The following is a 15281-nucleotide window of genomic DNA, read 5'->3' on the forward strand; positions in this document are numbered from 1 at the left end:
TGCACAGCTTTCTCCTGGAAGGGAGACACTCGAGGTTGAACGTGGTTCCTTCTGAAGGGGGCTGAGGAAAGGGAGCTTTCTCTGTGTGTTTGTTCTTCTTGGTTCTGTCAGGGCTTCTGATGTGAACGTCACCTTTACTCTTTCTTCACTTTTCGTGACCTTTTTTTTCTTGGTGGAATCATGTTCCCTTGCTGTTTTATTTATTTTAAAGATTTATTTATTATTGAGAGCATGTGCATGAGCGGGGGGGAGGGGCAGAGGGAGAAGCAGGCTCCCCACTGAGCAGGGGACTTGATCCCACAACCCGGAGGTCATGACCTGAGCCAAAGGCAGACCCTTGACCGACTGAGCCACGCAGGCGCCCCATCCCTTGCTGTTTCAATGTAATTGTCATGTAAATGTCATTTTTCAGCGCCACACGTTTTCATCAGCCCCTTTTGGGTAAACCCTCTCGTGCCCTAACTTCCACAGTAGCAAGAGCCCAGTCCTCCTCACTGCTCCCGTGGACCCTGCGGGCTCGCCGCAACGCTGGCCTGGGAAGCGGTGGAAGCAGGTGGCTAAGGAGGTGCCACGCAGCTCAGCTCCCTCGGGCTGGACCCCTGCTCAGGGAGCCTCCGAGGCAGGAGAGCGGCAGGGGTCCACACGGTGTGCCTGGCACATGCTTTTGTGAAATGCAATTAAAGTTCTGACTCAATTTCTTATTTTCACATTGACATTTTCTAACATGGTTCTCCTGTTTGGTTTTATTTCTCAACATAATTGTTAGTTCAATATGGGGAATAAATTTGGCAGAAGTTGGTTGTCTTGAGATGGCCTAATAAATTGGAAAAACTGTTTTGTCTGCGTCCTGGGTAAGGAAAACCCCGTTTTTCTCTGCAAATCCCCTTTACTCACAGGCAGAACAGACCCTTCTATCACTTCTAGTTGCTAATTCTGACATCAGCTGGGTGTCCTGCAGCCCCACTCGGTTCTGACACCATCCACCCATGTAAGGACTCAGTCCCATGAGACTCCCCCATGCCAGCCGTAGATTCAGGTTGTCCCCTGTGCTTCTGACCTACTAGGTCAGGGAGCAGAGGTTCCCATGACCCCCTTTTCAGGTTTGATTAGTTTGTTAGGGCGGCTCACAGAACTCGGGCAACACTTACTGACATTAACCAGTCTATTTAAGGGGGTGATAAGGGATGGAGTGGGTCTGGGAGGGTCGCGAGCACAGGAGCTTCTGTCCCGTGGGGTGCGTCACCCTCACCGTGTGGACGTCTGCACCCACCCGGAAACTCTCTGAACCCTGTGCTATTGGGACTTATGGGAGCTTCCTCACGTAGGCCTGAGGTAGATTAACTGCATTTCTGAATACACACAGGAGTGTAGAGGGCCAAGGAGCCCAAGGGACCCCTGGAGCAGGAGGAGGGACCAATCCTGGCAGAGGCTGGGTTTGCAGAAGCTCTGGAACCGGGGCATGGTAGCCAGGTCGGGGCGGACAGAAGTGACAGGTGGAATCAAATAGCCAAGGCAGAGCTCCATGGCTGGGTGGGGAGGACTTTTCTTAGATATAGGTCACACGGACACTGGCCAATGTGCTCTGTTGTGTTCAATGATATGTAAGAACCCCTCTGAATCCATAAAAAAGAAAAATCAATAGAAAAACGAGAATGAGGGACGCCTGGGTGGCTCAGTCGGTTATATGGCCAGCTTTTGATTTTGGCTCAGGTCATGATCTCAGGGTGACGAGACTGAGGCCATGTCATCCGCTGTCGGTTGGGCTCCCTGCTCAGTGGGGAGTCAGCTTGGGATTCTCTTTCTCTCTCTCTCTGTTCCTCCACCCCCCCCAATAAATCTTAAAAAAAAAAAAGAAAAATGAGCATAAGACAAGCAGTTACAGTGGAGGGGAAGCCAATGGTGATGAGAAATACAGGACAGCCTCAGTGCATATGTGACCAAGGGAGGGGTCAGGGTGCATGGAGGTTGGGGTCTGGACCCCAGGGTCACTGCTATGGGCTGCAGGGGGGGACAAGTAACCAGGTCCTTTGGAAGCACTGGGCATTGCCTGATAAAGCTGGATACTCCACCCCTAGCCCCCCAGCCATTTTGCTCTGAGGCCCATACCCAGGGAGAACTCTGTGCCCCCGACATGACCAGAGAGGCATGGGGGAATGTCCGGAATTCCTGCTGACAGGAGTAGCGGGTCTTGGGATCCCTTCAGTCTCTTATTTTATTTTTTTAAGTTTTTTTTTTATTTGACAGAGAGAGACAGCGAGAGAGGCAACACAAGCAGGGGGAATGGGAGAGGGAGAAGCAGGCTTCCCGCAGAGCAGGGAGCCCGACGCGGGGCTCGATCCCAGGACCCTGGGACCATGACCTGAGCAGAAGGCAGACACTTAATGACTGAGCCACCCAGGCGTCCCTCCTTCAGTCTCTTAAAAAGAACTGCAGAGCCAAGAGCTTTGTGGGGTTACCTTTGGTCTTTGCTAAGACTTTCTGCCCAGAACGAGCTTCACTATAAGCAGGCATGCATACCCAAGGCTTCAGGAGCGCCACAAGCCCAATTCTGTGTCCCTGAGGGCCTGGGAAAGTCCAGGCTGACAATAAATCCAGTGGGAAATGCATTTTCATGTCTTTCAAGTGGCTTCGTGGGAGAAACCAGATTCTCAGAATTGTGGTATCCCTGGTTTTAGGACCAAAGAGTCTCTGAGGCCGCGTTTCATTGCCACGACCTCTTTGGAGCTCCTTGACAGAATTCGTGGCGCTGTTGCCAACGCCGGTACCTGGGAGGCCCAGGCGGTGGAGGCCTGGGGTTGGCTCAGCGCACCCCTATGGCCCACTCCCGTGATGCCCTGGGCCCAGAAACAGCTTGGATAAGTCTCTGTGATGCCTCCTGCATTTACTTTAGTATCAGAAGAAAAGGCAAGAAACACTGACAGGAAAGAGGATGGGGTGCGGCAGTCGGAGCCGAGGGCGCCTCCTGCAGCCAGGAGACACTTGGCTCAGCGGGTGGACAGGGGGATCTAGGGTTTTAAGGCTCCAGCCACGGCGGTGCCACGGGAAAGAGGACTTAGGTAGGGTCCCCTGACCAGGGGCTGTGTCTACCTAGGGAGGCGGGATGGGCAGGAGATGTCCGCTGTGGGTCACCTGGCTGAGGCTGTCCTGGGCCTGGCAGCCACCCTAAGGGTCAGCCTTGTCCCTTCCTCATAAAGGCACCAAGTGAAGGTTCCAGGTCACAGTGCTCTTAAGGGCAAGTCGCGACTGAAGCCAACGGTGCTCCTGTAGGAAGGAGGAACCCCGGGCTGCCTGTTCTATTCTCTGGAGCAGGCTGCAGACGCAGGAGAGACAAATGCTTCTGGCCACAGGCAGAACCCCAAGGGATGAAGGTCCTGTGCTCCAACTCTGCATCCTAAGAGCTTAGAACCACTTTATCTGCAATACTGAAAACATGTTTGCTAGGTTCTAAATGAAGAAATGAATGCACGTTTCTTTTATACTTTCACAAAACAGTCAGGTTCCACTTGTGTAATTTTGCCCCCGAGTGTGTGTCACTCCTGTGGCCCCACAGGGCAGCAGTGACCAGCAGGCCCTCAGTTTGGTGGAGTCCCTGGTCCTCAGGGCCTGAAAGGGAAGGTCCATCTGCCGTTCACATGGTGTCTCTATGCTCTGGAGAATTCCTTGGGTGCCACCCGGCTGCTGGGCCTCCAGTATCATCAGAAGAGGCCTCTGCTCAGAGGCTGGAGCCTGGTTCCGGTGTGCCGGCTCAGCTCCTCGAGAACCTGCTTCTCCTTCTGGTACATCTGAAACAAAGGAGTGGAAACCAACTTGGACGCCCCCCAACAGCCTGGCCCAGGGGTGTCCCAGAGCCCGTGTCCATGGCTGTGGCATAAGGATCTCGGCCATGTGGCCTCCCAAAGCCAAAGTGCAGGACCTGGTTCTGCTCACCTTCACCCAGCACTGTGCACATGGAATGCCTATGAAGTTAAGGGTGGGACCAGCAGAGGACTGGGGTCCAGGGGCCCAAGGAGTGGTCTTGGGTAAAGGAAGAGGAGACCCTGTCTGGGGCTGTAGGAGAACAGGCCAGACACGTCAGCTGGGCCAAGAGTCCATGGGAGGGGGATGCGTGAGGACAGCCCCTCCTGGGGGAAAGAGTGGTCAGTGCCTGGGGAAGGTGGATGGGGAAGCCCTGGGAGGGCTGGGGTCCCTGCTGGAGGTGACATCATGGGCTTTCTATGAGATGCTGCCAGAGGGGGGCTCGGGGGCCACAGCAGGGTCAGCCTCTCACTTGGACGGGAAGCTGAGCCACGGTGTCCCTGGTGGGGATCCAGCCTGAGATGGGCTGGATGTGGGGACAACTGTATCAAGGACTTTTTTGCTAATTGAAAAAAAATTTGTATGCCTTCCAGAGAGTCTGATGATTTAATTACAAATATAATTTGAGTTTATTAAATACAATATGGTGCATATACCAACATACACCCTTATAAATGGGGTAAATATTGTCATTTCTCAGGGAAACAAATGGCTAAATAACTTTAGCCTGTAGGTCTCTATCAGATGCTTGCATGTTCCGAATCCTGTTCCCACCTGATAAATATCATCACAATTTCTCTTGTAAAGGTTTTTTGACTTTAAGCCATTAGAATTTTATAGAATTTAGAGAATCCAGGCTCTCTACTCAGCCCTTCCTTTCAACAACGAATAAGTGATATAGTTAGTAACCTTTGGGGATCCCAATATTTTAAACAAACAATGTTAGTCTTTTTGTTTTGTTTCGATAAAACAGGCGTTTATAAAATCCTTAATTTACTGCTTTTCCACCCCTAGGCCCCCCCCCCCATTTTGGTTTTTGTACTTGACTGCAGGGACAGCTCAGGCCGCCCTGGTTCCTGGGCACCTGGTGCACAGGGCACTGCACCCTCTGTGCTGGAGGACTGGAGGACAGCTCCTACCTTCTGCCACTCAGCCTCTGTGCTGTGTGTGAAGCCCAGCAGGTGACAGAGCCCATGGGTGGCAGTCACCTGTCAGAACAATTAAAAAGCTGTCTCAGGAACTGATCATGGCCAATCCCCGACCCAGGGGTTGGGGAGTGTGGGGGGGGGAGGGGGAGGAGGAGGGAAGGAAGGCAGGGAGAAGTCAGCCCATGCAGGGTGGGAGGTTAGGAACCTAGGGGTAGGTGGGGGGTACCCGGGGCTGAAAAGGTGCCTGCGTGCAGGTGGGGGCGAGGAGAAGGTCCCAGGCCTGGTGGGCTGGCCCTCCACTGCCGGTAATGGGATCTCTGGGAGGCGGAGGTTGAAGCAGATACGCACAACAGCCCCACAGGGGTGCACCGCTGCCAGCCACAGAGATCCCAGAGCTAAAGCCCATGCTGAGCAATCCTGCCTAGGCCAGGGCTCCTGCCACGCTCAAGAGGAAAGCACAGCCGCCTCCTCCCAGAAAGTCCCACTGTGGCCCAAGGAAGCAGGCCCCGTTGCCTGCTCATCATGGCTCTCCCTGGGAAGCTCTGCTTCAAGTCACAAAGAAGCACCAGGATCCCCTAAACTTAGTTCAGGGTGTGGCTGTTTGATCAAAGGAAAACACTTCAGTAGAATCCACAGGAAAGTTAAGATACAATCGCTTTTCGGAACACCCCTCCCCCTTTTGCCGTCAGGTTGAGGAGAGACAGATCTGGAAGGTCCTGGAGGCTACTGTTCTGTAAGGAGCCTACTCAGCAGATCTGAGTTAGCTGAACACAGCTTGCTGAGCTCCAGGGGTGAAAGCTAAAGACAAGGCGCTTCTGGGAGCTCCTGACCTGTCTCCTGTCCTCTGCCCTCACCCGACATTGCTGGGGGCAAGCAGGCCCATGGCCTGGGCTCGCTCGCTCGCTCTCTCTGTGGGATGATGAGAGCGGGTCCTTGCTGCCCCTGCTGGTAGGTCTCCCTCCCCCGATAACCCCGGTCCTTCCTGAGACACAGCTGGAGGCAGGCGTCCCCTCCCCGCCCTCTCTTCAGGGCCTGTTGTTTCAGCGCCGACTCACAGTAAGGACGTCATAGTAGTCCTCGTCCCCTTCGCACTGCTGGAAGATACACTCCACGCCTAGGAAGATGTCCCCCAAATTGTAGTCATCTTGAAAATCAGGCTGGGGAAGTTCCCCCGCTTTTATATTCTGGAAATGAGGAAATACAGATTTGGAGACCATGACCTCAGGAACCAATCTGACGGCAGGCCTACAGACTTCATTCTGGAAGATTCCTACTCAGTAGTCCCAGGGCAGGTGAGGGGTGGGGGGACCACAGCAGGGCCACTCTTTACAGGTGACCTAAGACAAACGAGGTGCTTTCCTCTGTCTCTTTCACCTTTTCAGTGCATGATCACACAGATCCACACTGGTACAATTTTATATTTCTGTTCTGTTATTTTGTCCTAAGCAGTCTTCCACATTTTCCCACATAAAACAAAAGAAACAACCAGTCCATTCATCTGAGGGCTGTTCACACTAAGCTAGTCCTGCAGACGGATATTTAGGGTACCAACGTGTTTCCTCCCTATTAGAAAAAAATACCAAGTGAACACTTAAGACGCTCATACTAGAACATCCTCCTTCCTCAGCGGTAACACTAATGGATCACATAGTGCACGCATGTCTCTCGTGCTCTTCAAGAGTACTGCCGAATATGCACTAGCAATGTGGGAAGCCTTGAGCCATGTGCATCATGGAGGTGGTAACCTAATCACTATCTTAAATTGTTTTTCAGTGTTATTTTTCATTTTCAGTGAAAAAATTCAGGGTTATTTAAAAATTTCGACCATGCATATTTGTTACCGAATCACACTTAAAATTCCAAAAGCAGGGGTGCCTCGCTGGCTCAGTGGGTGGCGCATGTGACTCTTGATCTTGGGGTTGTGACTCTGAGCCCACGCTGGGTGTAGAGATGACTTAAAAATAAATAAAAGATCTTAAAAAAAATTGCAGAGGCTCTGTACTTCGGTTTAACTCACTGACATCATTAGGAGGGCTGGGGGACCCAGCTGCCTTTTCTCCTCGGGCGATGCTTGTGGGTCAAAGGGGCTTTCCTGCTGTACTCTACTTATGTGTATATTTTAAAGTCTTCAAAATGAAACTTAGGGCGCCTGGGTGGCTCAGTTGGTTGAGCAACTGCCTTCGGCTCAGGTCATGATCCTGGAGTCCCGGGATCGAGTCCCGCATCGGGCTCCTTGCTCAGCGGGGAGTCTGCTTCTCCCCCTGACCCTCTTCCCTCTCGTGCTCTCTCTCTCTCTCATTCTCTCTCTCTCAAATAAATAAATAAAAAAATTAAAAAAAATGAAACTTAAAAATCAGAATGTTTACACCAGAACGTAGGCCAGACAAGAGAATACTTTTTACCTCATGAAATGGAAAGGAAAGCACATCAGTTGGGATGTTTTTCCCCCTGTAGACGCTGTTGATGTGCTGAATACTCCTGTTGTCGACGCAGACGATCCCCAGGTCGAACTTCTGCACCCCGAGCACGCGCCTCACGATCTCCATCCTCTTGCGAAGGCGCCCCCTCCTGACGGGCACAGCGCGCTGCAGATTTCTGAGCACCAGACTCATCGCAGAAGAGCGACGCGGCGCTTTGAAACGTGGAAACGAGCCTGTGCTCAACGTTTAAGAAAAATCAGTTGTAGAAAGTGGTCATACATTCTGTAAAAAGTGGGAAATTAAGGCCTGTAGCGAGGAGGGGGCCGTCGGTGGGGGGGCAGGGTGCGCAGGTGGAGAAAGCACAACAGGGTGAGCGGCGGCGTGGGGGGTGAGGGTGTGTGTGGGAGGGGTGGGCTGCGGGGAGTGGGTGCTGGGGGCGTGTGGGCGGAGGGGAGGGGTGGGCTGCGGGGAGTGGGTGCTGGGGGCGTGTGGGCGGAGGGGAGGGGTGGGCTGCGGGGAGTCGGTGCTGGGGGCGTGTGGGCGGAGGGGAGGGGTGGGCTGCGGGGAGTGGGTGCTGGGGGCGTGTGGGCGGAGGGGAGGGGTGGGCTGCGGGGAGTGGGTGCTGGGGGCGTGTGGGCGGAGCGGAGGGGTGGGCTGCGGGGAGTGGGTGCTGGGGGCGTGTGGGCGGAGCGGAGGGGTGGGCTGCGGGGAGTGGGTGCTGGGGGCGTGTGGGCGGAGCGGAGGGGTGGGCTGCGGGGAGTGGGTGCTGGGGGCGTGTGGGCGGAGGGGTGGGCTGCGGGGAGTCGGTGCTGGGGGCGTGTGGGCGGAGGGGAGGGGTGGGCTGCGGGGAGTGGGTGCTGGGGGCGTGTGGGCGGAGGGGAGGGGTGGGCTGCGGGGAGTGGGTGCTGGGGGCGTGTGAGCGGAGGGGAGGGGTGGGCTGCGGGGAGTGGGTGCTGGGGGCGTGTGGGGGGAGGGGTGGGCTGCGGGGAGTGGGTGCTGGGGGCGTGTGGGGGGAGGGGTGGGCTGCGGGGAGTGGGTGCTGGGGGCGTGTGGGCGGAGGGGAGGGGTGGGCTGCGGGGAGTGGGTGCTGGGGGCGTGTGGGCGGAGGGGAGGGGTGGGCTGCGGGGAGTGGGTGCTGGGGGCGTGTGGGCGGAGGGGAGGGGTGGGCTGCGGGGAGTGGGTGCTGGGGGCGTGTGGGCGGAGGGGAGGGGTGGGCTGCGGGGAGTGGGTGCTGGGGGCGTGTGAGCGGAGGGGAGGGGTGGGCTGCGGGGAGTGGGTGCTGGGGGCGTGTGGGGGGAGGGGTGGGCTGCGGGGAGTGGGTGCTGGGGGCGTGTGGGGGGAGGGGTGGGCTGCGGGGAGTGGGTGCTGGGGGCGTGTGGGCGGAGGGGAGGGGTGGGCTGCGGGGAGTGGGTGCTGGGGGCGTGTGGGCGGAGGGGAGGGGTGGGCTGCGGGGAGTGGGTGCTGGGGGCGTGTGGGCGGAGGGGAGCGGGAGAGGAGGCGGTGGGATGCGAGCGGGTGGGCGGGAGGCGTAAGGCCGCAGAGCGTGAGTCCCGGCGGGGGGGCCGCTCAGCGCGAGCACCGAGGCTCCGGGCAGCACGCGGGGTGCGAAGGGCGCCCCGCTGCCGCGGGCGGAAGTCGCGGGCTCACGTCCCAGGGCCGAAGCCCGCGGATCCCGCCCGGATCCCGCCCGGATCCCGCGCGCCGGAAGCCCCGCGGCGGCGGTCCGGCGGGCGAGCGGAACCCGAGCGTGGCGGAGCCGGGGTGGGGCGGAGCCGCGCGGACGGACCGGAAGTGGGTCCGCTGCGTTTTCTGCCCGCGGCGCTCAGCGAAGGGTCGGCTCCCGCGCGGCTGTCTGTGCCGCGACGTCTCCAGCCGAGCGCCGACGGGGCCCCGGGGCGGCGGGCGGCGGCGGGCGGCGGGCCCCCGAGTCCCTGAGCCGGACGGTGAGCGCGGCGCAGGGCCCGGCCTGGGCGGAGGCCGCTTCCTTCCCCCGCGCCGTCCCCTGCCCCGCCGCCGCGCAGGTGTCGTCACTGGCGCGGGCCTGGGCCGCGGGCGGGTCTCGGCGGGGTGCGCGGCCCCCGGGGCCCCGCCCTCCCTCCCTCCCTCCCCTGGTCAGGGGGCCGCCCCTCTGCGGGGGCGCTCGGTTCTTGCGCCAGTTCAGGGGTCTTCTCCGGTACAGCCGCGCAGTGTACTTCTCTACCGGGGTTCCGGTTCCCGGGAGACAAGGAGGAAACGCTGACGGACGCCTGGCTGGCTCAGTGGGTGGAGCCTGGGACTCTCGGTCTCGGGGTGAGTTCGAGCCCCTGCTGGGCGTAGGGATTGCTAGGAAGGATAAACCTTAAGAGAAAGAAGAAGGAGGACACACTGAAACACTAATGTTCTTAACAGCGTTACATTGTAGTTTTCTGGCTACGGAGATTGAAGGCTGGAGAAACTCCTCTCTCTGAAAGTGTGACTGCATTAATTTTCTCATGGATCTTTGAGGTTTCTCGTGCCATTTACCAATTAAGTAAAATAATTTCAATTTTTTTCTTAGTCTAAAGGATGACGCTTTAAGCCTGCGGTAACAAAGTAATTTAATCTTCCACCCTCTACCCTAGGCACCTCCCCCCCAAAACACCCCACTGGCTCTCAGAAAATAATACCTAGCCCTTTGGTTTCCCTGGAGTGTGACATGCGATTACAAATTCTCTTCTTAGTCTTCAGCAGGACGTGACCGTGATGATCTGAATTTTTGTCTTCCAGCTTTACCGTGAGGATGAGGGGGAGCTCCCTCGCTGAACAGACTCTTTAAGAAGACTACTTGTATGCACATAGAATTTACTGCCTTTCATCAGAAGATGAACCCCACTAATCCTTTTAGTGGGCAGCAGCCTGGGGTTTTCCCAGCATCTACCAGTGGTTCCATAGGAACGTTTCAGGCTAAGCCACCATTTCGATTTGGTCAGCCTTCTCCTTTTGGCCAAAATAATACGTTATCTGGGAAAACCTCAGGATTTTCACAGGTAGCCAGCTTTCCTACATCTTCTGGAGTAAGTCCTTCTTCCTCAGCACAAACATTAGGATTCTCCCAAACCTCAAATGTTGGACTCTTTTCTGGACTTGAACACACTCCAGCTTTTGTAGCTGCCTCTGGGTCTTCAAGTTCATGTGTGCCTGCAAACCCAGGATTTAGTTTTAAATCACCCAATTTTGGGGCTTTCCCAAGTACTTCTACGTTTGGACCAGAAACTGGGGAAATAGCAAGCTCTGGTTTTGGGAAAACAGAGTTTAGCTTTAAGCCTCTGGAAAATTCCGTGTTTAGACCAATATTTGGGGCTGAATCTGAGCCAGAGAAAACTCAGAGCCCAATTACTTCTGGGTTTTTCACATTTTCTCACCCAATTAGTAGTGGGCCTGGAGGACTGTCTCCATTTTCTTTTCCTCAGGTGACAAGCAGTTCAGCTGCCAATTCAAACTTTACCTTTTCAAAACCAGTCAATAGTAATAATTCATCATCTGCCTTTACCTCTGCTTTGTCAAACCAAAATGAGGAAGAGAAGAGGGCCTCTAAGTCACTATTTGGAAGTTCTAATAGTAGCTTCACTAACTTCCCCATATCTTCAGGGCCTCTGGGTGAACCATTCCCAGTTAGCAAAACAGGTGTGAGACAAGGATGTGAAGAACGTGTTTCCCAAATGGAGCCACTTCCCAGCCTCATGAAAGGACTGAAAAGGAAGGAGGACCAGGATCGCTCCCCAAGGAGACATGGCCATGATGTAGCCGAAGACTTGGATGCTCCGTCGAGGGGAGATCATCCTCCAGATAAACGACCTGTCCGCCTGAATCGACCCCGGGGAGGCACCTTGTTTGGTCGAACGATACAAGATGTCTTCAAAAGCAATAAAGAAGTAGGTCGTCTGGGCAATAAGGAATCTAAAAAGGATATGGGCTGTGCCGAATCTGGGGAAAATGACCACATGGCCATCCCAGGAGGGAGTCAGTCTGTCTTGGCACCTTCCCGGCTCCCCGGTGTGAATAAAGAGGAAGAAACTGAAAGTAGAGATAAAAAAGAAGGTGAGCCCTCTATATGTGCACCATCCAGTAAATGCTGCCGGCAGGTTCTTGGTAAATTTCCCTGGGTCTTAGTTTGATGTTGCTGGTAAATTTTCTGTAAACACTAGGAATTCTAACATACCAAGAGCATGTCCTACGTGAACATTTCCTTTGCTCTTGCATAGGTGGTGCCTCCTATATGAAATGTTACATCTGAGGGGCGACTGGCTGGCTCAGTTGGAAGAGCATGTGGCTCTTGATCTCAGGGTCATGAATTGGAGCCCCACATTGGATGTGGAGATTACTTAAAAATAAATAAATACATAAACTTTGAAATGTTCTATCTGATGCATTTTTTTAAAGATTTGTTTAAGAGAGAGCGCACACGAGTAGGGGGAGGGGCAGAAGGAGAAGGAGAGAATCGCAAGCAGGCTAACTCCCCGCTGAGCTCAGAGCCTGATACGGGCCCCATCTCACCACCCTGAGATCATGACGACCCGAGATCAAGAGTTGGCTGCTTAACTGACTGAGCCACCTAGGCGCCCCATCTGATACATTTCTGTGCCCGTTCTCTGATCCCTAGATTCTCTAAGAGGAACACCTGGACGTCAAAGTAAAAGAAGCGAGAGCACAGACAGTCTTGGGGGTTTGTCTCCTGCTGAAATCACAGCAATCCAGTGTAAGAACATCCCTGACTGTCTCAATGACAGAACCATTCTGGAGAACCACTTCGGTAAAATTGCTAAAGTGCAGCGTATCTATACCAGGCGCAGCAAAAAGCTTGCAGTGGTGTATTTTTTTGATCATGTGAGTATTTCCAAGAAATTTAACGTGAGTGAAAAAAATTTGAATTTTGTCACTTTAAAACCTGTTTTTTATTTTTTATTTATTTATTTATTTATTTATTTAAAGATTTTATTTACTTGAGAGAGAGAGAATGAGAGACAGAGAGTACAAGAGGGAAGAGGGTCGGAGGGAGAAGCAGACTCCCCGCTGAGCAGGGAGCCCGATGCGGGACTTGATCCCCGGACTCTAGGATCATGACCTGAGCCGAAGGCAGCCGCTTAACCAACTGAGCCACCCAGGCGCCCTAAAACCTATTTTTTAATCTATCAGTTATTTGCTAGAATTTGGGCAAGCATTCGAATATCTTATTCTTAACTTAGGCTGGAATAGCACTATTTATTTTGTAACTTGGAGTTATTCATGGAAAGCTTGCAGTGCCTACTGAATCAGTGTTCTAGAAATGCTGGGTGAGTGATTCCATGAGTCAGATTCCTCTGAAATGCATGGGAGTGGCTCTGTAATCACACAGCACTTTTTCCAAATTGAGTTTTCTTGTTTTATTTGGTCATAGTACATAGTCACTGTAAACATTCAAACAGTACAGACAAAGTAGAGGGCCCTTGTAGTCCCGTTCTCCAGAGATAACTGATGTTACTTGTTCGGTTTATCCACACACACATGCATAACACACTGGTTGGAGGGTGTGTGCATACGGGGGCCATTCACATGATGTGGCTTTATATCTTTATCGTTTTTTCTGAATATTCTTGTGGGGAAAAATAAAGTTCTATAGAATTTGTAAAGTAGAAAGCATGTCATTATACTTTTTTTAAATGATAAAAGGATAGCCTGTTAATGTAGGAGAATAAAACAAATCTATGGGAGGGGTAATATCTTTGCAAGTATGTAGTCATGTTGGTTTTACACAAATGGGGTCACACCGCAGATGCTGTCTGGTAACCTTTCCAGGTAGCAATCTTCAGTATTTTCTGAAATCAATAAATAGCCTAGATTAGAATAAGATTGTTAAGTGCTACATGGCATTCTCTCCTGTTTACCTACTTGGCGGATTTTCTATTTGTGGACATTTTGTGTATGTATTTCTGATTGGCTTATATCCTTTGTTTAAATTCCTGAAGTTCTGTGCCAAAATACATGCAATAGCCTTAGGGCTCTTGACGTTTATTCCTTTCTGTTAATTTTTTTTTCAATTCAGTGGCATTAATTACATTCACAATGTTGTACAACCATCACCACTGTCTATTTCCGGAACTTTTTCATCATCCCAAATAGAAACTCTAACCACTAAGCAATATCTTCCAATTTTCTCCTTCCTTCAGCTCTTGGTGACCTCTAATCTACTTTCTGTCTCTATGAATTTGCCTATTCTAGAAGTTATTTTTAAGTGGAATCATATAGTATTTGTCCTGTTTATTTCGGTCAGCGTCATGTTTTCAATGTTTGTCCATGTGGTTGTACTTCATTCCTTTTATGGTTGAATAATATTCCATTGTATAGTATAATGTTCCAATATATTACATGTTGTTTATTAATCTGTCAATGGACAGAGGTTGTTTCTACTTTTTGGCTATTTTGAATAATACTGCCATGAATGTGGTGTGCAAATATCTCAACACCCTGCTTTTAATTCTGTTGGGTATATACTTAGGAGTGGAATTGCTGGCTCATATGCATTATTTTTTGTTTTTGTTTTTTAAGTTATTTGGCTATTGAGATGTATTTGCACTTCTATCTGAATCCTAAAAAATATTTCTGTAATAAATATGTAAATTGTCATTGTAAGCAGTTCATTGATACGTATAATGCTGAGGTTCCCTTATTACCCTCCTCTCTCCCGTTACCCAGGAACAAACGCCATTACCCAGTATGGTGTGTATTTTTCTAGACGTTTTTGTAGGCATGTCTGTAGGTACACTAATAACGTAGTTGGTTTTGTGATAAATTGTATCTCCTGTGTATCATTGTCTTCCTTTTGTCTTCAAGTGTGACTTGGCAATCTTTCCATTACTGTTTGTGTAGTCAGATGGTGAGAGTCATCTCACCAAATGCCAACAAGGCCAAGCTATGGGTTCTATCCCAGTAAAGTCATTACTTTCAAAAAGGAGAAGAGCTAATCCACGCCTGTGAGATGGGTAAGGGAGGCGAGGACTGTGGCTACCGTGTCTGGAGGCCGACTGTGTGGTCAGAACATGTAGGGGGCGGAGGCACCTCTATGGTGCAGAAGTTTGCTACTGCATTTGGTTTTAATCTCATTTCCTTTGGTGTCCTGATGTCCTCATACATTGTGTTGTGGACTGTTTTCTAGGTGTCTGCAGCCTTGGCTAGGAAGAAGGGGAAAGGCTTGCATAAAGACATGGCTATCTTTTGGCACAAGAAGAAAATAAGTGAGTTTGCAGTTATTCTTGGTGTAGTCTCCAGTTCTCTGTGTACCACACCCTCCGAGCTGTCGCCAGTGCCAGGGTGGGGCTGGCTGTCAGTGCATCCTCTGTCTCTGAGTGTTTCTGTGGGCTCCTCTGGAACGTCGTGTGACAATTAAGAGAGTATTACTTCTTCAAACACTGTAAAAAAGTCCACTATTAAGTGATTTGTGATTCATGAACTGTGCTTTTGTGTCCTCAGGTCCCAACAAGAAACCCTTTTCCGTGAAGGAGAAGAAGCCGGGTGACGGCGAAGCCACCCAGAGCCCTGAGGACACACCCTTTCAGCACTCTCCTCTTGGCAAGCCTGTGGTGAGGGCTGCATCTGGCACCCTCCTGAGTAAAAGGTGCGGCCGGTCCTTCCTGTGGGTGCTTCGACTTCTGTGCGCTTGGCAGCAGTCGTGCCAGAGCATGGCAGGGAAGTGGGTGATACGCCGACCCTTGAGCAGGGGGAATGGGGGACTGGGAGAGGGAGAGGAGGGCATGGTGGGAGGGCAAGGGGGAGACGGCTGGACAGAGCCCCTGGGCTTCTGGCTTGTCTCACTCAGTCCCGTGTCCCATGCGCTTGATGTGTATCAGTGTATAAGGAGGACTTTTTCCCTTAAGAGGTCTAACTGGCTATGATCAAGTGTTCCTCAAAGCTCCTTGTAGCAGTTTCC

At 52.4% G+C, this 15281-nt stretch overlaps 2 protein-coding genes across 3 annotated transcripts in view; one reads left to right on the plus strand and one right to left on the minus strand.

Annotated features, from left to right (window-relative positions):
- Positions 1-2860: 2860 nt before the first annotated feature.
- On the minus strand, positions 2861-9372 carry YBEY (ybeY metalloendoribonuclease). Its single transcript, XM_088023590.1, has 5 exons — positions 9150-9372; positions 7346-7596; positions 5999-6127; positions 4935-5003; positions 2861-3782 (listed from the first exon to the last, which is right to left on the minus strand). Exons 2-5 carry the CDS (start codon positions 7553-7555, stop codon positions 3696-3698), a joined length of 495 nt encoding a protein of 164 aa, XP_087879716.1. The 5' UTR covers positions 7556-7596; positions 9150-9372; the 3' UTR covers positions 2861-3695.
- Positions 9171-15281, plus strand: part of MCM3AP (minichromosome maintenance complex component 3 associated protein) — a 51433-nt gene continuing 45322 nt past the window's right edge. For both annotated transcript variants that reach the window (XM_028094748.2, XM_028094749.2), the window contains exons 1-5: positions 9171-9652; positions 10109-11419; positions 11982-12205; positions 14511-14589; positions 14825-14969. In XM_028094748.2, the coding sequence (XP_027950549.1) occupies positions 10171-11419; positions 11982-12205; positions 14511-14589; positions 14825-14969 (1697 nt within the window). In that variant the 5' untranslated portion in view covers positions 9171-9652; positions 10109-10170. The remainder of the gene's footprint in view (positions 9653-10108; positions 11420-11981; positions 12206-14510; positions 14590-14824; positions 14970-15281) is intronic.

The sequence above is a fragment of the Eumetopias jubatus genome, unplaced genomic scaffold (assembly GCF_037043125.1).
Source record: "Eumetopias jubatus isolate StellerSeaLion01/CBP00866 unplaced genomic scaffold, mEumJub1_p1.0 scaffold_1, whole genome shotgun sequence".
Taxonomy (NCBI): Eukaryota; Metazoa; Chordata; class Mammalia; order Carnivora; family Otariidae; genus Eumetopias; species Eumetopias jubatus.

Coding starts and splice junctions, on each gene's coding strand:
- YBEY (XM_088023590.1), bottom strand. CDS start 7,555: ATGAGTCTGGTGCTCAGAAATCTGCAGCGCGCTGTGCCCGTCAGGAGG. Junction 5,004..5,998: donor ACTACTATGACGTCCTTACT/GTGAGTCGGCGC, acceptor TTGTTCTGACAG/GTGACTGCCACCCATGGGCT. Junction 3,783..4,934: donor CAGAGGCTGAGTGGCAGAAG/GTAGGAGCTGTC, acceptor CCTTTGTTTCAG/ATGTACCAGAAGGAGAAGCA.